The following is a 27,752-nucleotide window of genomic DNA, read 5'->3' on the forward strand; positions in this document are numbered from 1 at the left end:
GATGAGAAACTACACTACATGCCATGTCTCTGGACTTCAGCGTAAAGATATAAATTCTTGTCTGTGAAGGCTCCTATTAACTTCTGGTTGCATCATGCAACATCCATCCATCCTCTTCCGCTTATCCGAGTTCGGGTCGCAGGGGTAGCAGCTTGAGCAGAGATGCCCAGACTTCCCTCTCCCCGGCCACTTCTTCTAGTTCTTTTGGGGGGAATCCCAAGGCATTCCCAGGCCAGCCGGAAGACATAGTCCCTCCAGCATGTCCTGGATCTTCCCCGGGGCCTCTTCCCGGTTGGACATGTCCGGAACATCTCGCCAGGGAGGCGTCCAGGAGGCATCCTAATCAGATGCCCGAGCCACCTCATCTGACCTCCTCTCGATGTGGAGGAGCAGCGGCTCTACTCTGAGCCCCTCCTGGATGACTGAGCTTCTCACCCTATCTTTAAGGGATAACCCAGACACCCTGCAGAGGAAACTTATTTCAGCCGCTTGTATTCGCGATCTCGTTCTTTTGGTCACTACCCATAGCTCATGACCATAAGTGGGGGTAGGAACGTAGATCGACTGGCAAGTTGAGAGCTTTGCCTTACGGCTCAGCTCCTTTTTCTCCACAACAGACCGACGCAGAGCTTGCATCACTGCGGACGCCGCACTGATCTGCCTGTCAATCTCACGCTCCATTCTTCCCTCACTCATGAACAAGTAATACTTGAACTCCTCCACTTGGGGCAGGATCTCGCTCCCAACCCTGAGAGAGCACTCCACCCTTTTCCAGCTAAGGACAATGGCCTCGGATTTGGAGGTGCTGAGTCCCATCCCAGCCACTTCACACTCAGCTGCAAACCGATTCAGAGAAAGCTGAAGATCATGGCCTGATGAAGCAAACAGGACAACATCATCTGCAAAAAGCAGTGACCCAATCCTGAGTCCACCAAACTGGACCCCTTCAACACCCTGGCTGCGCCTAGAAATTCTGTTCATAAAAATTATGAACAGAATCGGTGACAAAGGGCAGCCCTGGCGGAGTCCAACTGTCACTGGAAACGGGTTTGACTTACTGCCGGCAATGCAGACCAAGCTCTGACACCGGTTGTACAGAGACCAAACAGCCCTTATCAGGGGGTCCAGTACCCCATACTCCAGGAACACCCCCCACAGGATACCCCGAGGGACACGGTCGAACGCCTTTTCCAAGTCCACAAAACACATGTAGACTGGTTGGGCAAACTCCCATGCACCCTCCAGGACCCTGCTAAGGGCGTAGAGCTGGTCCACTGTTCAACGACCAGGACGAAAACCACACTGTTCCTCCTGAATCCGAGGTTCAACTATCCGATGGACCCTCCTCTCCAGAACCCCCGGATAAACTTTTCCAGGGAGGCTGAGGAGTGTGATCCCTCTGTAGTTGGAACACACCCTCCGGTCCCCCTTCTTCTGCCAGTCCAGAGGCACTGTCCCCAATGTCCATGCGATGTTGCAGAGACCTGTCAACCAAGACAGTCCTACAACATCCAGAGCCTTGAAAAACTCCGGGCGTATCTCATCCACCCCCGGGGAATTGCCACCAAGTAGTTTTTTGTCCACCTCGGTGACCTCAATCTCACAGATGGGGAGCCCACCTCCAAGTCCCCAGGCACTGCTTCCTCATTGGCAGTGTTTTGGTATTGGACTTCTGTGCTCATTACTGATTGTCCATAATGAACACCATGTTCAAGCATAGGGGTATTCATATGTGCACTTGGCACCAGGACACCTTAGGCCTCAGTTCGATGTTCGACTATGTGGTCGTGTCGTTGGACTTGCGGCCACATGTCTTGGACACTCGGGTGAAGAGAGGGGCAGAGCTGTCAACTGATCACCACCTGGTGGTGAGTAGGCTTCGATGTTGGGGGAGGATGCCGATCAAGCCTGGTAGGCCCAGACGTGTTATCAGGGTCTGCTGGGAATGTCTGGCAGAGTCCCCTGTCAGAAGCAGCTTCAACTTCCACCTCCAGCAAAACTTCAACTTCGATTCCCGAGGGAGGTGTGGGACATTGAGTCCGAAAGGGCAATGTTCTATGGCTCTATTGCTGAGGCAGCTGACCAGAGCTTCTGGCCGTAAGGTGCCAGTGCCTGTCGTGGCAGCAATCCCCGAACCCATTGGTGGACGTCTGGCAGAGTCCCCTGTCAGAAATAGCTTCAACTCACACCTCCGGCAGAACTTCGACCACGTCCCGAGGGAGCTAGGGGACATTGAGTCCGAATGGGCCCTGTTCCATGCCTCTATTGTTGAGGCGGCTGACTGGAGCTGTGACCGTAAGGTGGTCAGTGCCTGTCATTGTGGCAATCCCCGAACCCGTTGATGGACACCAGCAGTGAGGGATGCCGTCAAGCTGAAGAAGGAGTCCTACTGGACCCTTTTGTCCTGTGGGACTCTAGAGGCAGCTAATAGGTAACGGCAGACCAAGAGGAATGCAGCTTCGGTGGTTGCTAAGTCAAAAACTCGGGCGTGGGAGGAATTTGGGGAGGCCATCGGACAGCTTTGAGGAGATTCTGGTCCACCATCCGGCGTCTCAGAAGGGGGAAGCAGTGCAGTGTCAACACTGTATATGTTGGGGATAGTGCGCTGCTGACCTCGACTCGGGACGTTGTGGGTCGGTGAGGGGAGTACTTTGAAGACCTCCTCAGTTCCAATCATGCAACATATTGATCATATTGAACATATTAATGTTCTTAAAGGGACTGCAGTCAATTCCATTATAGTAACAGAAGCACCTAGGGGCTACCAATGAAGAAAACACATGGCTGGACCACCAGTGAGTAAGAAGGCAGCTTTAGCTTTGCTTAAATTGAATGTGGTATTATTCATTACCTCCTCAAACTTTATTGTTTTAATATGATTGGAATATAATTTGCAACAACCTGTATAAATTTTATAGGTCCAATGTGAGCTAGTCAACATCCCCCTAGACAAAGAATAGTCAACTCAAAGGTAGCTTGAAATTATGACTGGTCAGATTCCTAATTCTACAGATTGTTGCCAATTGATATCCCTATATCTGGTCTGACTACATCCTAGACCCTCTCTCATATTGAGAGAATTGTTGGAGAATGTAGAAAACTGACGCCTGCTTATCCAAAACTCACCAGTGTCACTATTGTTTAGAAGCCCAGTCAACCATCTTTTTCTGTGTAGAACAGTTGCTATATTTCACTAGCTCTCTTTAGTGTAGCTGCTGCTAGCTAGAATCCAAACCAGTGTGCCTGTTGTCACCCCTACATCATTTCAGAAGTATCACTAAAATGAGTTATAACAGAAAATGACATCATAGTAAATTAACAGGCCTACCTGCATAACTACTCACTGCTGACCCACTACACTATTTCAAGAACACCTCTCAGCAACTTAATCACCTATTAACAGATACACCCAAAGGGACAGGTTCAACTGAGCAATATAACCACTATCCAGCCTTACCAGCAGTCAACAGTTTCTAGGTTAGCCCATCTCCTCAGCTGAAATTGTTCCCAGCTAGTAGATTTGCTGTCTAGCCTGCACATCAAAAGTAATGGAAGCAAAAGTATCAAGTATGACTTCATCAAGAAACATTTAAACAACGTAGAGTACCTGGCCCTCCCCAACTGTCATAATAATTAAAAAATGAATAAGTGCTTTCTTTTTTGGACTGTAGATGTCCTAGAATAGTGACCTATAACAACTTGTTTTCCCCTCTACAGCTAGATGAGATTTTGGACTGTATGATTGGCTCCAAGGAATTGAGCCTCCTCACCTCTGCAAGAGATAGAGATCACCAGTTTCATGGCCAAAGACTATGTTCACCCATAGCCAGAGACCCTGGCTGTTTAATAGTAATATGATTTTTAATTTGCAATGGTCAGCAGCTTTTGGGAGCTTGACAGAATAGATATTGCAGCATCTTCCCAGCCCTTGTTGCACTCACTGTCATTTTCATTTGCTAGCATTTAAAAAAGTGCTGCATTCAGACTACAATTACCAGCTTTGCTTGAACCCTTTCCATGCAGTCCATTTCAATGTCAGTATGAGTCCTCAGGCACATGGTTGAGTCCAATGGAGTAGCCATTAATCCAGGGAAAATAGCCACATCTGTCTGTGGGTGACTCAGAGTTTTAGTGCAAAAATCGATGGCCTACTGGGGCTTACTTTGCATTATTCAATATTTGTGACAGGATTCAAAGATAGTGATCATTCAGTGGCCTCTACACAAATGTATGAAACCGAGTCAGCTTTGGGAATGTTAGAGACTACTAAGATGCTAGACAGCCCAGCTATGGAGCAACTTTGATACTTGATAGATATCACCCCAAAACTACAGAGACTTTATTGGTGACTAGACTGGCTGCAGCTTTTCTTCATCCCTCCAATTCATGTCCCTTCATCATACAGTGGTACAGTGTGCTGTTTAATGTGCAGCTGGTCACCTCTGCTACCCTGTGATAAATTGTGTTACCTTTATTTTACAGAGAGTCTTGAGTAGACATTATGAGGATGCAAATACAATTCAGTGTCTTAAAGAGCAATTCTGCTTTTCACATTATTGAATTTTCTTGTTCAGTAGATATGCTGTCACTGCCAGAAAGAACTCAGTTGGAAAATCATTCTCATTTATGCCAGGAAGAGAAAAATGTGCTAAAAGAGAGGGGTCATCTGCTTATTTTACTGATTTACCGTGCTCTTTTCTGGCATCTTACAGGGGAGATCATTATGTCTTTACAGCCACAGACTCAAGTCTGTGGTTTCATGTCATTAAGCATCAAGGGTACTTTCTTCAGGTTTAACATACTGGACGAGCTAGACACTAACCAGTGGCAAAGTCTCAGAAATACAGAGATACTGGTATTGTGTATTTAGTTTAAGTGTATAATACCCTACACATCTAACTAAGGAAATGTCTGTGCTAGCACAAACAGGTCAGATGCCTTACTGAAATTAATGCATGAAATGATCATAAAAAGAATAAAACTGGAATATATATTTTATAAAAGATTGGTTTTGTAATTTTGAACAAAATGATTGACAGAACATAAGCTTCATGCATTAAACTAATAAGTGGAAAACAAAATCCTTTGCAAAACAAACTAATGAGTTTTCACACCTATTGAATATGCTCAGAGGGAACTTTTAAACAGGGGACTCAATATAACTTGAGAAGGAGTAAAAAGTATGAAAACCAGCTAATTGTCCCCTTTGGTATTTACAGTCAGCTTGAGGTTTGGGCTGATGAAACACTTGCCGTGGAACAAATGCTCTTGTTTACATTATGCCTTTTTTTTTTTTTTAATAGGGTGGCCTACATGATGATGGCTATCAAGAAGAAAATATTTCATCTTTTGAAAGGTAGAAAAATAATAAAAAATAATACAAAAAGATGCATTTAATACATTAAATGTTATTTCTTAAACAAAGGATGCTTATTTAGTGATTGCACAGTAAAGTTCATAACTGCATTTGTTATTGCTATAGAATGCTTTTCAAATGTATATATTACTGAAGTCACACAAACACATTCACAGATGTCTGTATGACAAAGTCAGCCAACAGTCCAAGGCCCATCATAAAGCACATGTTTTAGGATAAATAAAAAAGATTTATTTCTCAAGAAGGCTCTGTTACACTGTGAAGCTTTGAAGAGCACAAAAGGCATGCATAGCCTGCAAAATGCAGTTCCAAAAGAAACCCAATACAGGAATCCAGAGAATGGTAAAAAAAAAGGAGCAAAGGGTCAAAAAATTAACCACAAATAAAATTATAGTAAAGTAAAAAAAAAAAGAAAATTGGCCTTTTGTTTTTTCACAAAATAACATCTTGTCCAATTACTTTTCACAAACCAATATGTATGATAAAGTATGTTGCTAGCACCCTGTCATATTTCTTAATTGATAGTCCCAAAGACAAAGACCTTCTAAAGCCAGGAAATGTCCACCTCATGCCAAATATTTCTTGCATCTGTACACTACAGTACAGGATTCACCAATGAATTAAGTATATATGCAGAGTGGCCACTTAATTAAGTATACCTAACTAATAGCAAGTTCTTCCCACAGTTTTCCACAGCGCAATCTGAATTCATAAGCTGTCAAAATATGGTACACAGATGCCAGTCAATGATAACTGCAATGTGCCCAAAAGTGGTTACTCTTCAACTGATAATGGACCTTTTCTCTAAACAGCTGACTCAGTCTCTGTCTCCTAATCCCATCAAGCAGATTTCTTGATAGGATTTAAATATGCTTATTGGAGAGACAACTGCATTAAAATGTTACTGTCACATTCCTAAAACTATTCCAGTGTTACTCCTCTAATGACACAATTTTATAAATGCGTGCATTGAAAAACATACAGTTGGCCCAGATGAGCCAGACTACCTAGGAAGGAACTGTTTTTTCAGGTACCCTGGACTTATTGCAAACGTTCACCTGAATTCCATCTAGTGCAACCTACATCAGCATCAACGTCAGTTTCTCTAGCACTAGGCTATTTGAAATATTTTTCTTACCTTACCAGACAGCCTGGCTCAATGCAAAATGTTTGAGTCAACCACAGTGAGACCGATGTGGCAATTTTCCTGTGACAAATATGTTACTTTATGCTTTAAAATTGGTTGGCTGCTCTCCCAATATTCTGGTTCACCTATCAGCTAATCAGTGGGAGTTTTCCAGTCCTTCGCTGTTACTTAATTCACTTTTTTAGACACTCCACCTAAATTTTAAATTTTCTTTACATTTTCCAAACTCATATTAACCATAGCATATTTTTTTCATTTTATTACAAAAAAAAAGAATAAACAAGTCATAACGGTGTCACTCTTTCTCTCTAAAATAACAATTAGCTGGTTTTACCAGAACAACCTACCCATATATATTCTTCTAACAATAGAATGGGGATGGATGGATGAATGAAGTTTTAGAGTAACTACAACCATCAGGAATATTAGAATGTAGACTTACTCAGAAAAAAAAAAAAACGTAAAAGTAGCATCATGGCCTCCCCTTCAGTGCTCACGTCCTGCGAGTATGAGTTGGAAAATCCAGCATCTCTTTTGGCTCCGTGGAGCTTGACTCGACCCTCCAAGTCCTCGTGGCTGGGCTAACTGTATCATGTGATTCAAAGGGCTCTCTTAATGGACTGTCAGGAGAATTGGCCTTCTTTCCTAATCTGGGGTTCAAAGACTGTCTGAGTTACTCTATGAATTAAACAATTAGCCCATGCTGTTGGAACCCCTTTTATTTTACTTTTAACTACCTTCTGATTTGTAAAGGGTTGAACAGTTGGGGCATCGGTATTGGGACGCCAGTCTTTCATATCCCGCCACCAATTTTTTTTTCTCCAGCTTGAGCTTCCCCGTCTGAGTATGGTATTCTCTGATGGAAAGCTCAAACACTGAAAGGTTAATCATTGCATTTATATCAACGGTTGGAACAGCAGCTACTCGATTTCTTTCACATACATCTAGAATTCTTTCACTCTGTGTTCTGGTTTCTTTTCACAGCCTGACCTTTACAATCTAAGTACTGGCCTCCAAGACTCATACTTTAAGCAAGGGAAACGTTTCCAACATGCATGTCATATCTGTCACTTTGGTCAGGGATAATTTCACACTGCGCCCTCTTATGATGTACTATACAGAGATCACTCACCTGAATAGCCAAATCAATGCCAAACAGCGGCCATATTCCCAGATAAAGGATGTACTGATGCACTATGTCTAATGGTGCTCTTGCCAAGTTCTAGATTTCCTCAAGGAAAGTGGGACATCAGGGAGACTTGCTCAGGGCAATCGCACACAGGACTAATCTGTCTGAGTGATACTAATTTTTTTTACAAGTCCTGGAACACTTATCCTATTTCATCCAACTGCCCCTAGCTGAAATAGAAGAGACACTCACCGATGTTTTCCCCCTTTGAGGCTTTCCAGAGTTGTAATCAGGTTCTGGTGGCTTGAAACGCCAGTCGCCACCTTGGTTTTCCTTGAAATCCCCAGAATTGTCCACATAACCATCATCCTCAAATAGGGTTTCAAGGTTCTCAGAGTTAGACTAGCTCATCCACTCATTGTCGCAATCTTGTTTAGATTTGGAGCAATGCAGTAAATTATCAATTGCGTTGTTGCATTCAGAGGTCGGAACAAGGCACACAATTATAGTCCCCTGGCACGCTAAACCTCACAGTGGCACATACCTCAGTATTTGATTCTTTGTTGGAACCATTGCTGAGATTGTCCATGGTGTCTTCCGTCGGACGGCACCCCTGTCTTTTTTGCAAATAAAATACCATGGGTTGTATTGCAGCCCTGTCCTCTTCACCTCCTACAAGACAAATGACGCTGTCCGGAGCTCTGCTCCTTGAAAGTTTTCTGTTCTTTTTTCTGGATTTCTTTCCCATTTCAAATGGTATGACAGTCGCAGTTAAAGTACAAGGTAAAATTAAGTTTGGGGTTTCTGTCACAATAAATTTATTAAAAGCAGGTACCTTGCCTTAGAATTGGCCAAGATATCCTGACAACTGCGCCAATTACGAAAGACAGGGGCACCATAGAGTCACTAACACCAAACGTTAACACACAAAACAAGCCCCAGGTTCAAATCAAGGGGTTTTATTACAAAATACCTTACACAAAAGTTATATAAGTTGTCTCTTCTCTTCACTGGACTGCTACTCCTCCAAGGTGAGTGTTGCCTGTCTCCGACTCCCTGACGGGGTAGTCTCTTTTATTGAAGACACAGGAATACTTCTGGTGTGAGGGCTTCACCTGAAATTCGCCAGAAATCCCAAAGAATTGGAAGTCTAACTCCCTGCAGCACCCCCTAGTGGCACAAACGGATCCCAGCAAGCTTGAACTACCATACTATAGCTTCTAGCATTCCCTGCAGGTGTCCAGAAGTGTACCGAGGCACAGTAATTCTGCCACTTAGCATATGGGGAAGACAATATCCTGTATCTATACTAATAAACGGCAAAGCCCTAACTGACTCACTCACTGACTGACTCATCACTAATTGTCCAACCTCCCGTGTAGGTAGAAGGCTGAAATTTGGTAGGGTTATTCCTTACAGCTTCCTTGCAAAAGTTGGGCAGGTTTCATTTCGAAATTCTATGCGTAATGGTCATAACTGGAAGCTGTTTTTCTCCATTTACTGTAATGGAGATGAGCTTAAACCCGGGGGAGTTTCGTGTGACATCATCACGCCTTCCACGTAATCACGCAGTACGTAGAAAACCAGGAAGAGGCCCAAAAAGCACTGAAGAAAACATGCATTATATAATTGAGAAGGCTGTGAAACAATAAGAAGCGAGCTAGTGACATATACAACCATATTCATGAGTTCTGCTACTTCGGAAATAAAGCACGATGTAAACCTAAACTTTAAATTAAGTTCATAGACAGGCTGTCGCTGGCGTTTGTAATTTAGTGCCTACCCATATAAGGCCGTCCGTCAGCGGCAATCCAGTAGCAAACTGCCACGGGTAAATATTCACGGGTGAAGGACTGTCCTTATGCAGAGGAAAATGAGATGGTCAGGGTGGTGTTTGGCACAAACTCAACAAAACTGCGAGAGAAAGTTTTAAGTGCCCGGACTTCGGTAACATTAGATACAGCCATGGACATAGCACGACATGGCACCAGCACAGCTGGGAAACTTCGATGCATGTACACGGCGGCTCATGTGAACTGACGCTGTGCACAGACAAAAAGCAACAGTTCCAAAGAGTACTGAACAAAAAACGAATTACACAGTTGAAAAGGCAGCAAAAAAATATGAAGCGTCTGATACATACAAGCATATTCATAAATGCAGCTACTGCGGAAACAAAGTACACGATGGAAAAAGTCAATGTCCGCTAAAGGAAGACAGTGTAAAAAAACCCGTGCATGCAGTGTGTCATGTCTCAGATAAAGAAGACGAGCTGTTTATTGATGCAATAAGAAACGAATCGATGAATGAAACCTGTGAAAAAGTCAATGTCCCGCTAAAGGAAGACAGTGTAAAAAAAACCCGTGCATGCAGTGTGTCGGGTCTCAGATAAAGAAGAAGATGAGCTGTTTATTGATGCAATAAGAAACGAATCGATGAATGAAACCTGTCATCTTTACAACGATTGACAAACACGGAATGTAACTTGAACACAACACATCCTACAAATACGAACCTGATTGAAAGAAATAATGATAATCAAATCCTTGATGACAGCAACACTCAGTAAAACTCACAAAACAATTACTATATATTGACAGTCATGTTACGTTATTTTAAAATGTTCCCTTTTCTTTTTCATAGCTTCTTTAACACACTACGTCTCCGCTGCGATACGCGGGTATATATATATATGTATATATATACCCCGATCTACATACTCGAATAATGGATACTTTATTCGCCATCAATGATTGTTTTGGTAAAGCCATACTCAGTGTATTCATTAGATGAACGGTAAAAAGTAAGAGCGAGGGGAGGATGACTTATTGAGGCATGCAAGCAAAACCACAATAGCACGCGGGCTCGATGTACAAAAAATATATCTTTTCAAGTTCTATTTACTCCATATGTGTCAAACTCAAGGCCTGCAGGCTACATCCGGCCCAGCGTGTAATTATATCCGGCCCGCGAGATCATTTTATATACTGTATTATTGTTATTAATGGCCCGGGATATGAAGCACTGGTAACACAATAAACTACAGATCCCATAATGCAGCGCTTCAGGTGCCTTGCGAACACTTACGCGTCCCGCCGTCTCTTCAGTCGTTTCCTTACTTTGCGAAGGAAGCAGCTTTCTCAGAGCTTCTACACTGTTTTATAAACGAGCAATATATAAGAAAGTCCTTTTTCCTTGCTTGCCAACAAGCAGCCTTTTATTTAATCCACGGGTTCTCCGCTGTTTCATTGTTCATTTATTACGATTTTTATAGTTATTGTGTAGGTTTTATTTAATCCACGGGTTCTCTTCTGTGTTCACTGCGGTGTCTTCTTTCGTTTACGAGCTTCGCCAAGGAAGCAGCTTTCTCACAGCTTCTGCACTGTTTTAAAACGAGCGACATATAAGAAAGTCCTTTTTCCTTGCTTGCCAACGAAGCAACCTTTTATTTAATTCACGGTTCTCTTCTATTTTATTGTTCATTTGTTACGATTGTTACAGTTATTTTGTAGGTTTTATTTAATCCACGGGTTCTCTTCTGTGTTCAATGCGGTGTCTTCTTTCGTTTACGACCTTCGCCAAGGAAGCAGAAACTTACAACCACCGAAACTTTGTAGCGGCACAAGACTTCAGGTCACATCTCTACAAAACAACCTAATTGAAGCAACTATATTTACTGGCAGTGCCTCAGGTGACACAGTTTTTATTCCTCGCATCCCCGTTATACCATCTAATCTCCCATTTCAATTCAAACGCGTTCCATTTCCAGTAAGGCTCTGCTTCGCAATGACAATTAATAAGTCTCAGGGACAAACACTACAAAAGGTTGGCATTGATTTGAGGCGGGATTGCTTTTCACATGGCCAACTGTATGTTGCATGCTCAAGAGTGAGCTCAGCACACAGCTTAGTCATATTACAACCAGAGGGCCGAACTGACAACGTGTATACAGAGAGATCCTTAACAATTAATTTTTTACATATTTTCGTTCAGTCTAAAAATGTTTACTTTTTTATTAATAAAAATATTCAGACAGTATTTCACCGCTGCGAAGCGCGGGTATTTTGCTAGTATATGTATATATTGCTCTCCCCAGTCCTTCCACTCTATTGATGTCCCAGCCAGATAAGGATCCCAACTTAAGTCCAGCAAGGACACCGGTCCTTGTGTGTCATCCCTCACAGTACATTATTATGTAACAGGTAGTAACCCTCAAAGAACCTACATATTCAGTGGGCTTTACAACTGGTATAATTGCAAAACGTTATGCCCATACATCATACATCTTGTACTGACGGAAGTGCATAAATATCAAATATCAACAGCATCCCCAGTTCTCAGGATTTGTATACAAATGGTTAGCTAATCCCAAAGGGGAGATTCGAATTCCCTCAGCTAAAAGGGAACATATGCAGAGTGAACGACTGGATACATTTTCTGTTTCCACAACCTCATTGACCTCCTCTGATTCAAGTTCATCTTTTTCAGAATTATGAAACAGGGGACCACCCCACTAATCTTGATCTAATCCAATCAAAAAGAGGCAAACAGAGAAAGATGGGGTTCCAATTATAAGTATTTCCTCACGACCACTTTCTGTCTCGGAAACAAAGGGTTTTATCAAAAAGTTTGTCCTTTATCCCTTCACCGAGATATCTAAAAGTTTAAAACTAGGGTCGGGCCGTTTTGAATTCTTTAGAAAGTTACTTTTAGTTACTACTAAATTTACTACTGTGCATTTTTTAAAGGTGGTTGAGATAAAGGTGGTTGAGAAATGTGGGTGCGGGTACCCACCCTCCCATTTAAATTCACTACCCTTCCGACTGGCCCAGTTAATCATGAGGTGGATATTTTTATTAGATAAGTAAATATTGATATTGGGGATACAGAATCATTGCAATAATGCAAGATTCGATTACTATTTGATTATGGAGGTGCGATAGTAGTTATAGATGAAGAATACTACACAAGAGAAGGTATATGGTAACTGTCTGATGCCATCTGTTATGGGAAATTGAGAGCGAATCCCACAACACATGTGGCCAACTTAGTAAAGGAAATTATCGATGAGGCAACACAGCTTGAGATTACTGACAAGCGTACTACTAATTTTTTATAGAACCTATATCCATCTGTTTTTTTTTATTTATTCCTAAGATGCATAAAGATTTAAAAGATCCTCCTGGCTGTCCCATTGTATCAGCTCATAAATCATTATGACTACTGTTGGCCCAATTTGTTGAATTAATATATACCAACTAGTTAATTTGGGACAGTCATATATTAGAGACTCAACAGACATTACTAATAGATTAACATGTTTTTAAATATATGCCTATGTACACATTGGCCACACTGGATAGAGAATCATTGTACACCAATATGCCACAAAAGGCAGCTATAGATAAGATCTGGAAATCGCTGTACAAGTGGTCTTCTTTTATCCCATCTTGCTGTAACCTCCTTATATAGCTGACGGATGTAGCTCTGAAATAGATTTTTTTTATTTTAACAAAAGATTTTTTCAACAGCATAAAGGTGTAGCAATGGGAATGGTGTTTAGCCCTAGGATTGCTGATTTGTATGTGGATAATTTTTAAGACACTAATGTCTAACCCTTGTCACCCGCATGTTGTATTCTGTATTAGATACATTGACAATATGTGGTATGGAAAGGGTTACTTGAACAACTGATATCCTTCCACGTCTTTTCAACTGACTGCGATACAGTGCTGAAATGTACACTAAACTACAATAAACTACAATAAACATCAGATTGCCTTCCTTGATATCTTAGTGGAAGGTGTGGATATTGAATTCATATTCAAGATGTACTGTGAACCTACAGATAGTAACATGCTCCTTTTTGCATCAAGTTATCACCCTAGAGCCTTGATTAATAATTTACCTATTTTGCAATTTGTGAGGTGTCATAAGATTTGTTCTATCAGGTTGGACTTCTTGTGCAGGGGATATATGAAAAAAAATATTAAAGAAGCATATTGAAGCATATTAAAGGGCCTTATATACCCATAGGGATATATTGCTGTCCTCCATTAAGTTCTGACAATGCATTGACAATTTGACGTGCATTGTTACATACTGCATAAATTCCAGTGCAATTAAACCGAGCATTTTTAAACATTGGCATGTTTTACAGTCACTTCCATTTTGTAGATTACCACCTGTGTTGTGTTTTACACGTAACCACAATATTAAGGATATGGTGGCTAAAGCATTGAATCTGAAGGTGAGCAGGTATTTTGATTTGCCCAGCAGATTTAGCAAACTGGGACCTTTCCTCTGTCTGCAATGCGGTTGTTGCAGCAATGTACATAGAGGTGATCAGATAATGAACAGGATTGCAGGGAAGCTACCTATCCCAACAAGCAAACTAAAAATTATTCAATTAATTACCCTTTTGAATTCAAACGAATATAGTTTCCTATAAAACTGTGTTTCACATTGATCATCAACAGAAGCCAAAGTCATTAGGTAATGCAGGAGTGGATCAATGGCAGAAATGTTTAATTTTAAGCCATTTATATGTAGCATATTCAATAATAATGAGCTGTAGTTAACTAATAATATTATTGTCTAGTAAAAAATTACAAATATAGAATACAAAAAGTACTTAGTTACATAGTACTTCTGATACAGACAATTAATTGACAGCGCCATAACTGAGACCCATTCTCTTAGGAAATTTCCAGGGCAAAGCCAAGTAACATAGCTAGCGTAAAAAAAAACTTAAAGATGTAGTACTTTATTTTGGACCACATCTGCGCTGCTCAAAAAATATTAAGGGAACACTTAAATTACACATTGGACCTTGATGAACGAAATATTCAAGTAGAAAGTTTTTACTGAGTAATACTGTGTAATTCATTGAGAACAAAACGATGTAACAACAGTCAATGGAAACTAAATTAACCAACCCACTGAGGGCTCAATTCAACATCGCACTAAAAATCAAAGTCAAAATCTGAAATCACAGGTTGATCCAACTTGCGTGAATTTCATCACAGTAACTCATAATGTGACTCAGTGGTGTGTATGGCCCCCTAGTGCTTGTATGCACTCTCAATAATGTCTGGGCATCTTCCTGATGAGACGGCGGATAGTTTCCTGCGGGATCTCCTCCAAGACCTAGGTCAGGGCATCAGTGAGCTCCTGGACACTCTGTAACGCTACTTAGTGGCATCAGATGCACCAAAACATAATGTCCCAGAGGTTCTAAGTTTGATTCAGGTCTGGGGAACGTGTGGGCCAGTCAGTGGCATCAATGCCTTCGTCATCCTGGAATTGCCTACACACTGTCGCCACATGAGGCCAGGCATTGTCCTGCACCTGGATGGACCCAGTGCACACCGCACCAGTGTAAGAAATAACAGTGGCTCTGAGAACTTCATCCTGGTACCCAACAGCAGTCAGGATACTATTGCCTATCACATGGAGGTCTGTGCAACCCTCTAAGGATATACCTCCTCAGAAAATCACTGACCTATTGCCAGACTAGTCAAGCTGGATGATGTTGTACTACTGCATAACATTCACCACCGTGTCTCCAGACTCCGGCGGAGCTGCCAGTTGTGGTATTCTGTTGCGAATGCCAGTCGAGTTACAATGATGGGCTATGAGCACAGATCTCACTAGAGTATTTTGGCCCTCATTACACCCTCATGTATGAGTATGTTTCTGCACACCAGTAGCCAGTAGGGCTCTGGCAGTGCCCCTCCTGTTCTTCCTTGCACAAAGGAGCAGATGCCATTCCTGCTGGTGGGTTGATGCCTTTCTACAGACCTGTCCAGTTCTCCTCATGTAGCAGCCCATCTCCTGGTATCTCCTCCATGCTCTTGAGACCGTGCTGTGAGACACAGCAAACCTTCTGGACCACCTGTGCAACATGAATCATCTGCAGGTACCGCCTCATGCTACCAGTAGTGACAAGAACACTAGCAAAATGTAAATCTAGAGAACAATCAGTCAGGAGGGATAAGGAGAGAGCAATTTTTGTGTCCACCACCTGCAAAACAATTCCCTTATTAGGCATTGTCTTGTTGTTGCCTCTCCAGTGTACCTGTTGTCACATTCATTTACACCAAAGCAGGTGAAGTTGATTCACAAGCAATTATGCTCCCTAACTGGGCAGATTGATATCCCTGAAGCCTAATGGAGTTGGTGTTAGTCTGTGATGATTAAGTGTTCTGTTAATTTTTTTCGAACAGTGTGTATTTCAAGAGGGGCTTTAGAAGTAAGCTTCAATTATTGAAGTATCCAGGGTAATACAACATTGTACAAAATGTATTTCTCACAATGCTTGTGCATTACTTGTACAGTGGGATATGGGAAGATACTAAATGTGCAGACTAATCATGCTCTTTCATAACTGCTAAGGTTTTTTTTTTTTTTGAAAACTCTAGTTTTCTCTCACAAAAGCAATTTGTTGAAACTCATTTTGAGATATATTGAATTACATTTCAGAAATCTGGAAATGCCTACATACTTATTTTAGGATCTCAAAATGCATTTGAGATATCTCAAAATGAACGGTGTACAATTTCAAGATGTCTTGTAATCTATTTGATATAGCTTAAGCGCTGACATCCAGGAGAGGCTCGGAGTAGAGCCGCTGACCCTCTACATCGAGAGGAGCCATCTACCTCCCTGTGGAGGTTTTACGGGCACAACCAGCTGGGAGTAGAGCCAGGGAAAGACCCATGGCTCACTTGAAGGATTATATCTCCCAAGTGACCTGGGAATACCTTGGGATCCCACAGTACAAGTTGGCAAGTAAGGCTGATGAAAAGGATGTTTGGACCTCACTGGGGTTTCTTTTATTTGTAGTGGGACCATATTCTTAAAACCATGTAAATGGGAAACATTTGGGTATCTTTTGGTCTGCAAATACTACAATACACTGCAAAAATGAAGTGAAAAGTTTTTATATGAAGACATTACATCTCATTTTCCTTAAGATGTACTGACATAAAGAAATTTGTATTAAAGATTTTTTAGTTTCTTCTGAAAAAATCTTATCATGTACGTTTTGGTTACCCCATTGGCGTATGTTTTGCTAATTTAAAGCAAAAGAAAAAAAAATAGTTTTTTTTCTATTTTTTTATATGCATTCTGCAGTGCATATAAGTAAATGCTCATCTCCAGATCTCCCATTTTTAACATGAATAACCTGGGTTTTTTTTTGTTTTTTTTTTAAATTACAGTAAAAATCGTTCCGAGGCACAGGTTCAAGAAGATGCCATTACTGAGGAGGACCTTATGCTTATCAAAGAAAGAGAAACTGCTATTAGGCAGCTGGAGGTACTAATGTTCTGATTTGGCCTTTTTTCACTCTTCACTGTTTTAACCAAAAGCAGTGAAAAAACTGCAGCTTCTCTTGTCTCTCTTGGAAGATTCACCACCCCCTAAACACGTGCCTTTTTAAATTTCCAATAGTTTTAATGTGGCAATATAAAATCATCAGAGTTTCTTTTTAAGAACTGATTAGCCAATAATTTTTTTAAGATAAACACGTACTTTCAGCAGAACATATGTCATTTTAGATGCTTCAGGTGCTTTTCATGATGTTATGAAGAACTGGATCAATTTGTATTTAAACAGGAAATTCACACAGTTTGACATATGGACTCATTATTGCACTTGCCATGGTTATTGGTTATTGTCAATACTCCAGTCTGCTTTTATATCTACAGCATTCCATATACAAAAATAAGTAATGTGATTAACTTAAACTATCACCCCTCTCCCCATTAAATCATTAAAACCAAGCTGACCCAATGCAACACAACCTGCATCATCCCACATAATTGTAATAGTAAGTCTAAAATGAATATCAATCTGAATGTTGAAAATGAAGTATATTTTTTGTTTTTTACATTTTAAAATGTAGGGAAGAACTAACAAAATATGAAACTGTGCCTTCCAGTCAGTGGCGTAGCTCGAGTTCGTGCTGCTCGGGGTGGGGCGGGGCTTCAATTTGCCGCCCTCCAACATATCTGAATATGTTAAACTATTTAAATAGAAAATTAGAATGACGTATAGAGAAAAAAATAAGATTTATTCATATATAAAGAAACAGCAATAATTTTTTATATACATTTATAAGCATCAACTAGACAAGAATATAGTATAGATGCACTGATAAGCCGTGTTCTAATTATTAGTTTAATATAATTACGCTACGAAAATTAGAACCAAAGTAGGGTACAAGTGATAGGTGGGGAAGTTTTCTGCGCAGAGCAAGAACGCATTCGGATTAATAACAAAATGAAATTATAAATTGTAAATTAGTTGCTTATCTTCCTAGAAATTATTATCGGTGTAATGTTTATGTTTATTTTTGTCATTGCCACATAAATTTCAACTGCTGTGTCTGATGCAGAAGGATAGTCTGAACATTAGTTTTCAAGCATTTGTGGTTAAAAATCAGAGAATTTGACTTTTTTCATACATAAGTGATATTTTTCCAAACCCTGCTGCTTATACACGAATTGTACTGAGCCTTTTGGCCAATAATGCCGCCCTGTGCGGACCACCCCCTCCTCCCACCCTAGCTACACCACTGCTTCCAGTGTGGATGTATTATCTCAATGTGATGAACATTTTGAGATGCAATTTACTTCTTATTTTCAATCATTAAGTCTTTAACAAGTTTTACCATTTAAAATGTTAACCATTTTTAAATGTAATGTAATGTTGATGATTTTTGGAGCATTGAGTCACTTCTAAAATTTACATTTTGGACCAAAAACAAATTATTAAAAATCCCAGCATGAAATACTATAAGATAACGGTTTAAGGTGTTGACAATGTCCTTTCTGGTGTTAAAATGAAAAGTATGTTAAATATATCTCAGAAACAGGGGGAACGTTCACTTTAATAGGAGTCATTTTATTTGAATCCAGGAATTTAATGGTAAATTTTACAGTTCTTTTTTTGAAATACAGTAGTTTTTCCTTGGAAAGTACACTCCAGAAAAGTAGCATTTACTAATATTTTGCAGTATATATCTGAATGTTTTTTGTTTAAATTTTGATTTGTCTTATTTTTTAGCTTTTAATTGGTCGTCTGGAAATCAAATGTGTTTTTATCATGTTATTTCATTTTTGTAGTCTGATATCGTGAATATTAACGAAATCTTTAAAGATCTTGGTATGATGATTCATGAGCAAGGTGAAACAATTGGTAAGTTGCCATGTTTGTCAGCATATATATACATTAGATTACCTGCCCAATCCTACATACATAGAATGTGTTGCTTTATTTGCTATGCTCAAAAGATTCTAACATTCTCAGAAATATATATATGTATCAGTATAATATGGAATACACATAAATAAGAAACTGCTAATTGCACCCGGGAGATGTGTACATTCTGTCATAAATATTTCTTTTGCCTTTAGACAGCATAGAAGCTAATGTAGAAAATGCAGAAGTCCATGTGCAGTCAGCAAATGAGCAGCTGGCAAGAGCAGCAGATTACCAGGTAAAGCCAACCAGGAAGCTTCACGATCAGGTCTGCCCGCTGAAGGAGGGCAGCAAGCCATTCCATTCTGTCCAGTATATATGGTTGGGATCACATCTGTTTCTGTGAAGTGACCTTTCCTATTCTTGACCAAAAATGAACTATTCTTGTTTATATTGTTATACATATCATGCTGTTACTGTTTTTAAGCAGAAAGACAGTGTGTTGATGTAGTTGATGACATTTTCTTCTGAAAAAATGCATATATCCTTATTTTATTTTTAAAGTTTCTTTTTCTTTTTTCTCTTGTAGTCCCGGTCCCGCAAGAAGATCTTCATCCTCATTGTGGTTCTTGTAATTGTGGCTGTGATTATTGGAGTAATCATCTGGGCTTCTGTAAAGTCCTGAAGACAGTGAACTCAATTGAAATTTCTGTTCCACCTCAAATCCTAGTCTATTCTTCTTTTTTGTTTGATTAAAATATAAAGGGCATTGTTATTAGGCCAAATGTAAAAATGAGTTGCACTATACTTGAATAGATACTCTATTTTTTCATTTTTAAATCAATACTGCTATAGCATTTACTGACAATGAAGAAAGCAGATGCATTTCAGTTGTGTTGCAATGTTTTATGTTATTGCTAATAAATGTCTAACTTCCGAGTGCATAGAAAATACTAATATATGTCAGACCATGCCACAAATTATGTGCAAAAGTATTATTTATTGTGTAGTACAGCTAATCAGAAAAATGTTCTGTATGTGTCTTAAAATATGTCTTCAATCACTTCTTTTTTATGGTGGAAATAAGTAAATAAATAACTTTATTATGACTAATAAAAATATACAAATCACAGTTATTTAATAATAGCAGTTATTTCTTATTTTGAAAAAGTTATACTTATATGTATATTAGAGTTCTAATCTTGTTTATATTCATAAAAAATATTTGTTTAATTCTGCATTGTCTAAAGTGTTGTGACTGTCCCAAGAACTAATGAGAACCAGTTGTAATTAAAAATAAACCTTTGTTCTACACTAATAAAATTGTATTAATGTTATTGTTATTCAGCAATTTCTAATATAGTGTTGTAAAGGAGACAAAGGGTTTCCAATTAACCCAACATTCACATTTCTCACATGTTAGAGAAGTGATTAACAAAAGGCATGTGGACATGACAAAAATATAAAAATTTCTATACAGTTAGTGACTAGCTTGGAAATCAGGCTCATAATAACAAACCGAATATGTTTATTTTTGTAAACAGTCAGGCAAAATTAAATGTTTAGCGCTCATTAAACACAGAAGCTAATTTTGTCCATTACACAAACACACAAATACACCACACTGTATAATTGTTTTTCAGTACTGTAGATACAGTTAAAAATATATTTTATCAGACTCTTATTAGCTTTTCATATGTCTCATGGAAGGAGTTTTGACTGGCAAGGTGAGGGTACTAATGTGGAATGGGACTTTGTAACAGTTATGAATCCATCTGAACATATTTTTTAGAATGAATAATTTTTCAAGTAAGAAAATATTTGCTTAATTTTCATTGTTTAAGTTTTGAAAACCATAAAATGTAATGTCTGCTACAAGCCTCTCTTTTCCAATGCTCTCTTCTATGCAGAGGTAATGTTTTCATATTAAATATGGCTATTATGACAGTAGCAAAAACATGAAATGGCCAGAAAGATCTTCAAGGTCCTTCAAGGTCCAGTGCCTGTCTTTTTCCAGACCTGGCTGCTCCAGGTTGGTTACTGACAATATATTTAGAAAGAGCTGCTCCAATGTTAGTTTCTTTCAGAATTTAATCAAAAAATGATCTTATGAGAACTAGAATTAAATCAAAAAACAAAAAAAACAAAACTTTTTTAACCTCTGAAATTTGTATTTCATTAATCAAAATCTTATTAAACAGCTAGTGTCTAAACGATAAGATAAAATCTGAGTATATACAAAACAGTAGGGGTCAAAACCAGAACACAGAAAAATGAGACTAATAGCAGTTGTTCACTGACTAAATTTGTAAGAGAAACTTGAGGCAATATGCATCAAAACAAAAAGTTCGAAATACACTGCAATTATGAGACAAACTATTGCCTTAAAAACAACACTTCAAATGATACATTTTTGTTTTGTTTTGTTATATTTCCAGTATACAATTTCTCATCACAAAATGTAAAAGTCGTACATTTTCTATGACGGCATTCAACCCTCAAAAAAGCACCATGAATGCAATACAAAAATCGAAACTTACAAAAGCACTCCAATTTGAAGACATTTGCCCCTCAGGGCTCACACTGAAGAATCAAAATTTTGTACAAAATAACTCCTGTTGTAAGTTGTTCCACTGAGATTTACTTTACTCATCGAGCAAAGTGGACCTCAGTTTAATGGGAATACTCCAATCGGTTAGAGAGTAAATATTTTATTCTCATTTCATGATTTTTACTCCATTAAATAATAAATAATAATGAATTTTTCTTTTACATATTCATAGAATTTCATGATTTTGACTCCAATAAATAATTATTTTTCTATTGTACATTTATAGATTTTACTAATATTCTGGTTGCAACTTGGGGTTGGGTGCCAAAGGTGCCAGAGGGCTTGACCCCCGAGTGTGTTATATATATATATATATATATATATATATATATATATATATATATATATATATATATATATATATATATATAAAATAAGGCAAAAACATAAAAATAAAATCACAAATATGAAAATAAATCTAGACAATCCCATTTTCAAATAAATAAGCTAACAAAACTTGTCTAAATAAAAAAGTAAGTTTCTCAAGCTAGACCAAATTACAAAAATGGCAATGTTATATGTGACAGCCATTAGGGTTGCACAAACCTGAAATAAGGTGTTCAAGAATAATTAAACTTGTTTTTTATTTAAATAGAAAGCACACTCCATCTCCAGTACAAAATCATGAGCTAGCAGCTGCTAATCCCACCCTGAACAGCAGTGATTGTGTTTCTTGATATTTTTTTTGCATGACATAATTTGATTTTGTACATTACACTTCAGGGCCACCATAAAACACTCATTTTCTGAAGAAGAATTCATTTTAGGATTTATTAATTCACAAGGTGATTAACTCAAAGAAACTACTTTTTAAAAGAAACTGTTGAACGACATGAGTGACATTGACAGGTGTAAACACCAAGGCATGGACGAATGCTGGACAGGTTACTATGTTGTGGTGGCTGTTAACAGATATCAGACAATCTGTTGTTTTGTATAAACTGCCCAAAAAGCTTAAGGGAACACTTAATCATCATAGATTAACCCCAAGTCAACTAAGCATCAGGGATATCAATCTATTAGGAAGCATAAGCGATTGTGAATCAACTTCAACTGCTTTGATGCAAATGAAAGTGACAACAGATGCACTGGAGTGGCAGCAGCAAGACAATCCCAAAAAAGGAAATGGTTTTGCAGGTGGTGACCACAGACAATTGCTCTCTCCTTATCCTTCCTGACTGATTCTTCTTTAGTTCTATGTTTTGCAAGTCTCCTTGTCACTACCTGCAGCTGATTCCGGTTACAGAGGTACTCCAGCTCCTCCAGGATGGAACATCCATATAAGCCGTCACAAGAAGGTTTTCTTTGTCTTTCAGCACAGTCCCAAGAGCATGGAGGACATACCAGAAGACAGGCCGTTACACAAGGAGAGCTGAACAGGACCGTAGAAAGGCATCAACCCAGCAGCAGGTCCAGCATCTGTTGCTTTGTGTGAGGAGAAACAAGAGGAGCACTGCCACAGCCACAAAATGACCTCCAGCTGGCTACTGGTGTGCATGTTTTGACCAAACTATCAGAAGCAGTCTCCTGAAAGATTGGTATTTTCCAGGGAATATCACAGTTGGCAGCTCCATCATTGGCACCCTGTTCTCTTCACAAATGAAGGTGTGTTCATATTGAGCATATGTGATAGATATGAAGGATTAAGGAGACACCCTGGTGAACAATATGAAACCTTCAACATTATCCAGCATGACTAGTTTGGCGGAAGGTCAATGATGCTTTGGAGAGGCATATCCTTAGAGGGTCTCACAGACCTCCAAGCACTAGGGAACAGTACCCTGACTACTGTTAGATACCACGGTGAAAACCTCAGATACATTGTCAATCTTTACAAAAGTGCAGATGGCCCTGGGTTCCTCTTGGTGCAGGACAAGGCCTGGCCTCATGCGGCCAGAGTATGTAGGCAGTTACTGGTGTAATAAGGCGCTATACCAGCGCCGACCTGACACAGACTGACACCGAAGGCACACGTAAAATAAAACAAAAAGATTTACTTTCTCCACCCATGGGGCATTTCTTCCCTGTATGCCACAAGCCCTACACAGTCCCACACTAAGCACAAACTCAACACAAATCAAATCTTCTTCTTTCCTCCACTCCTCCCGGCAGCTTTGTATCCTACCTCCCGACTCTGGCTCCTCGAGTGGCGGCTGCTGGCTCTTTTTATAAGGCACTCCCCGGTAAGGCGAAAGCATTGCCCATAAGGACTCAGCAGCTCCTTGCTGCAGCACCCCCTGGCGGCACCTGCGGATCCCAACAGGGCTGCACCAAACTCCAACTCTCATGAAGCCCTACAGAAGTCCGAGGCACCGCTGCAGCCCAGGGGGGTTGCCATGTAGCATTCCAGGGGAGGTATAGGATAGCCCTTGCTTGCTCCCCCAGAACATATACTGAAGGTGCATCCTGGCCAGGCATGGGCCCCCAGACGTCCACCACAATGGATAACAAAAGCATTGATGCTATTGACTGGCCCGCACATTCTCCAGACCTGAATACAATCGAGAACCTCTGGGACATTAATGTAGCAGTGCCAAGTAGTGCCACAGATTGTCCAGAAGCTCACTGATGCCCTGATCCAGGCCTAGGTGGAGGACCCCCAGGACACTATCCACCGTCTCATCAGGATCATGCCCAGGTGTTGTCAGAAGTGCATACAGGCATGAAGGGGTCATAAGCATGACTGAGTCACATAATGAGTTGGATCAAACTGTGATTTCAATTTTTGACTATTATGTGAGCTTGAAATTTCTGAAAATTGGGGTTAATATCATTTTATAAATGTGTCAGACTGTACTTATGACATTAGATTGTGATTATACTAGCTGTATATACAGTATATATTTCTGTGGTACTGCATTGTTAAAATTCAAACTTTTTTTGTTTCCTTACAGAGATTTTATACCACAGGAAAATATGTATGTATTCGAAGGAATAGAACACAAAAGATGTTATTGTCACAAACTTTAAATCTCTGTGCTACAAAAAACCTCTCACTGTCTGTAATGCACTAATTTCAATGATCTTCAAAATTATCTGAGACGTCATACTTTGACTTGTATTAAGTAAAACTGCAAGCCGTCACGGACATGTCTGTGTTTATTGCTAGGTGGCAAAAAAGTCTGTTAGCTTGTGGGGGTGTTTTTAGATCACTGTTGTGGAGGAGGCGTACCAACAAAGACTTCAAAATAAGATTCTGTTGTGTTAGTTTTGCAATTTACTGGCACAGGACTTTTTCTCACCTTGTAACCATTGCTGATGGAATAGAAATAAGATCTTCAAAAACATGAATTGTATGCTGAGGTAAAATAAAATGCATGTAAATAATCATCATGCAGATTACAGTTTTTATTCTAAATTTTAACAACTAAAGATTATACACTATATTTGCAACCTAAACAATATTGTTCTCATAAATGTGTGACACTAGATGGCACCATTGTGTCATTTTATTGAACTCTGTTCTGATGTAAAAGTTAAAAAAAAACAAAAATACTTATCTTACTTTATCCCTGGATTGACTAAACAAAATTGTTATTTTAATGGGGTAAAATTCTAAAAATATGCTTCAATTCCCAATAGAATTTAATGTCTTGGCTTTACCTCAAGTTCTTTTCTTTTTTTTTTGCTTTAGTCCTGATACCTAAAAATTCAAAATTTTCATTATTTATACATTGGACAAGAAATAAATGCAGGAATACAGATTCAGTAATGCAAAAGAGAAGTTGTAGTTCTCTTGTCTGTTTTAAATGAATGAATAAGTAAAAAATTTTCATTGTGTGTATGTATTTAATAAACAGGGATGATCCTTTTTTTATAGGAAGGAATTTACATCTGAAATTTTTTTAACAAATGTTAATAACCTGTACAAAACACTACATATGGCAATGTACAGGTCTCATACTCATATAATTACTTCATGAGCATTTTCATATTCCTCAAACAGCAAAACAACTAGAAAGCTAGCTATTGCTGCCTTGGCATACGTCTATGGAGAAACATTTCAGACAAAATTAAATAAACAAATACATTTGAAAATAAATAAAAGTACCTTGAAATGTGACAATAACTAAAGAAAAAGAGCATGACACCTGAGTGTAAATAAATAAATGTGTTACAGAATATGTTTTTTGTGCTCATTTATTTATCGAATTTTATCTGTAATTTTCCTCTAAACGCAACAAGAAATAGAACTTGAATGTTAAGATGACTCATCAAAGCTGAGATGGTGGACTCTACTGAGTGCTGTGTTTCATATGGTGAATCATCAGTACGCTGGGATTTAAACCTTCAATCATCAAATACCACATTTGCAGCAGACACTTCAGATGCAGGCACCTAATGATTGAGCAGGGGCCTCATGTATAAACGGTGCGTACGCACAGAAATGTTGTGTAAGAACTTTTCCACGTTCAAATCTCGATGTATAAAATCACTTTTACACGGTACCTCATACCTTGTCGTACGCAATTTCTCCGCTCGGTTTTGCTGACTATTTTCCTGACGCGGCTTTACAAATACACTGAAACTAACCGCATATTGTTTATTAGTGTAACGCATCTGATTGTAATTAACTTGTAACAATATAATGGTCCAGGGAATAGCCATAGTATTCTAAATACCATAACTGCTTTAGCGTTGTTACTCTCACTTCTTCTTCTTCTTCTTCTGCTTTCAGCTCCTCTTGTTAGGAGTTGCCACAGCGGATCATCTTTTTCCATATTACTCTCACTGCACGACTCGGAGTATTGATATCACTGTATCTGAGTGTGAATCACAGCAGCAGCTGATCGAAAAGAGAATTATCGGTATACAGCTTCAAGGATACGCTGTCTCAGCCACGGCAAAACGTTTCAAAGCCTTTCCTGTACAGACCTTGCGGTCCAGAAACAGTTTCATCCCAAGAACTTTAAATGCACTTAATCAATTACACCTTGTAGAACTGTTTGTACTTATAAGTACAATCACCCCACTGTAAACTTGCAATACAGTTATAATATCGCACAACCTGAGCCACTTTATAAAGCGCGTATTTACATATGATGACGTATCATTTTTAAGGTGAAATGCAGCAAAATATGTTTATTATATTATACAGATAAAACTCTAACTTCATTTAAATAATCTATATTCTTCACTGGGAGTGTCGTGAAGGATAGAATAATTAAACATGTACTACGAAGACATTTCAATGTTCCTTAAACGTTTTGAAGAATCGGCGCTCTAAGCTTACAGATGGTTTAACTTCTATTACAGAGCTGATTGTGTGGTGATTGGGTATTTGGGGAAAGAAAAGCAAGGACTGCAGTGACGGCTACGCCAATATACAGTATATTGAATATAAAACAGAAACAGAAAATAACAACACAGCTAAAAACACAGCGACAAATTTTGGCAAAAGTTAAATGCTTGTGTCATGAGCACGAGGCGGCTATGCAGTGTCCGCAACGGACGTGGCCATCCACCATGCATAAGATACTTTACTGACATTGGCGGGCGAAGGAGCCACCGATTCTTCCTCTGCCCAGTGCCACCACAAGCCTAGAGCCGGCCCTGAGTACTGCTGCAATAAATTATTTCATCGAAGGTCGCACACAATCACTGCGCCGTGAAACTCATGTTTAATAACGTGCTTTAACTCCTATCATCATAAAAATGATATCACGTATACATCTCAGTATTTTAGTTATTCAGAGAGCTGTAATATCACAAATGTAATGGATTCTGTGTCCAGTTGGAGGAAGAGAGCCGGTTTAAGAAGCAAGTATAGAGCACATAGAAGATCAAATACAAAACAAAGCATTTAACGTGCTACTTTAATTACGATGTGATTTGAGAAACTGGTAAATTAAACGATTTTAAGATGAAGTTTATGATGTTCTACTTTAATGACAAAATAAACTACATGATTAAAGTTGAAATGTCGAGATTGAAGTTGACATTTCGTGCTTTTTCCCCACTGTGTGCCTTTTTTTCTCTGTACCCTAATAAGCTTTCATATGACACTCAGACAATGGGCTACAACTCGCCTTTTCACGGCGACTTTGATATGTGACTTCTTTTTTATTTCCGGCACTGTGTGATTTTGTGAACGTTAGCTTTAAAGTTTCTCCAACCATGCTATGTCACTCGATCAACTTCCTTTTGTTGATTATACCACGGTTTATTTGATCAAATTATATGTTTTTTCTTTGCCTCCACTTGGTATTCGCTGAAATTCTTATATTTTCCCCCGTGCTTTTCCCATTGTCTTTTCACAGAAGGCTGAGCTTAAGGGCGA

At 39.2% G+C, this 27,752-nt stretch overlaps 1 protein-coding gene across 1 annotated transcript in view; it reads left to right on the top strand.

The window, feature by feature from the left end:
* Nucleotides 1–20,172, top strand: part of LOC120525311 (syntaxin-7-like) — a 184,432-nt gene extending 164,260 nt beyond the window's left edge. Inside the window, exons 6-10 of the mRNA XM_039747497.1 lie at nucleotides 5,304–5,356; nucleotides 16,878–16,974; nucleotides 18,786–18,858; nucleotides 19,077–19,159; nucleotides 19,451–20,172. Coding sequence (XP_039603431.1) covers nucleotides 5,304–5,356; nucleotides 16,878–16,974; nucleotides 18,786–18,858; nucleotides 19,077–19,159; nucleotides 19,451–19,546 — 402 coding nt within the window. The 3' untranslated portion in view covers nucleotides 19,547–20,172. The remainder of the gene's footprint in view (nucleotides 1–5,303; nucleotides 5,357–16,877; nucleotides 16,975–18,785; nucleotides 18,859–19,076; nucleotides 19,160–19,450) is intronic.
* Nucleotides 20,173–27,752: the final 7,580 nt, after the last annotated feature.

The sequence above is a fragment of the Polypterus senegalus genome, chromosome 3 (genome assembly GCF_016835505.1).
Source record: "Polypterus senegalus isolate Bchr_013 chromosome 3, ASM1683550v1, whole genome shotgun sequence".
Classification (NCBI taxonomy): Eukaryota; Metazoa; Chordata; class Cladistia; order Polypteriformes; family Polypteridae; genus Polypterus; species Polypterus senegalus.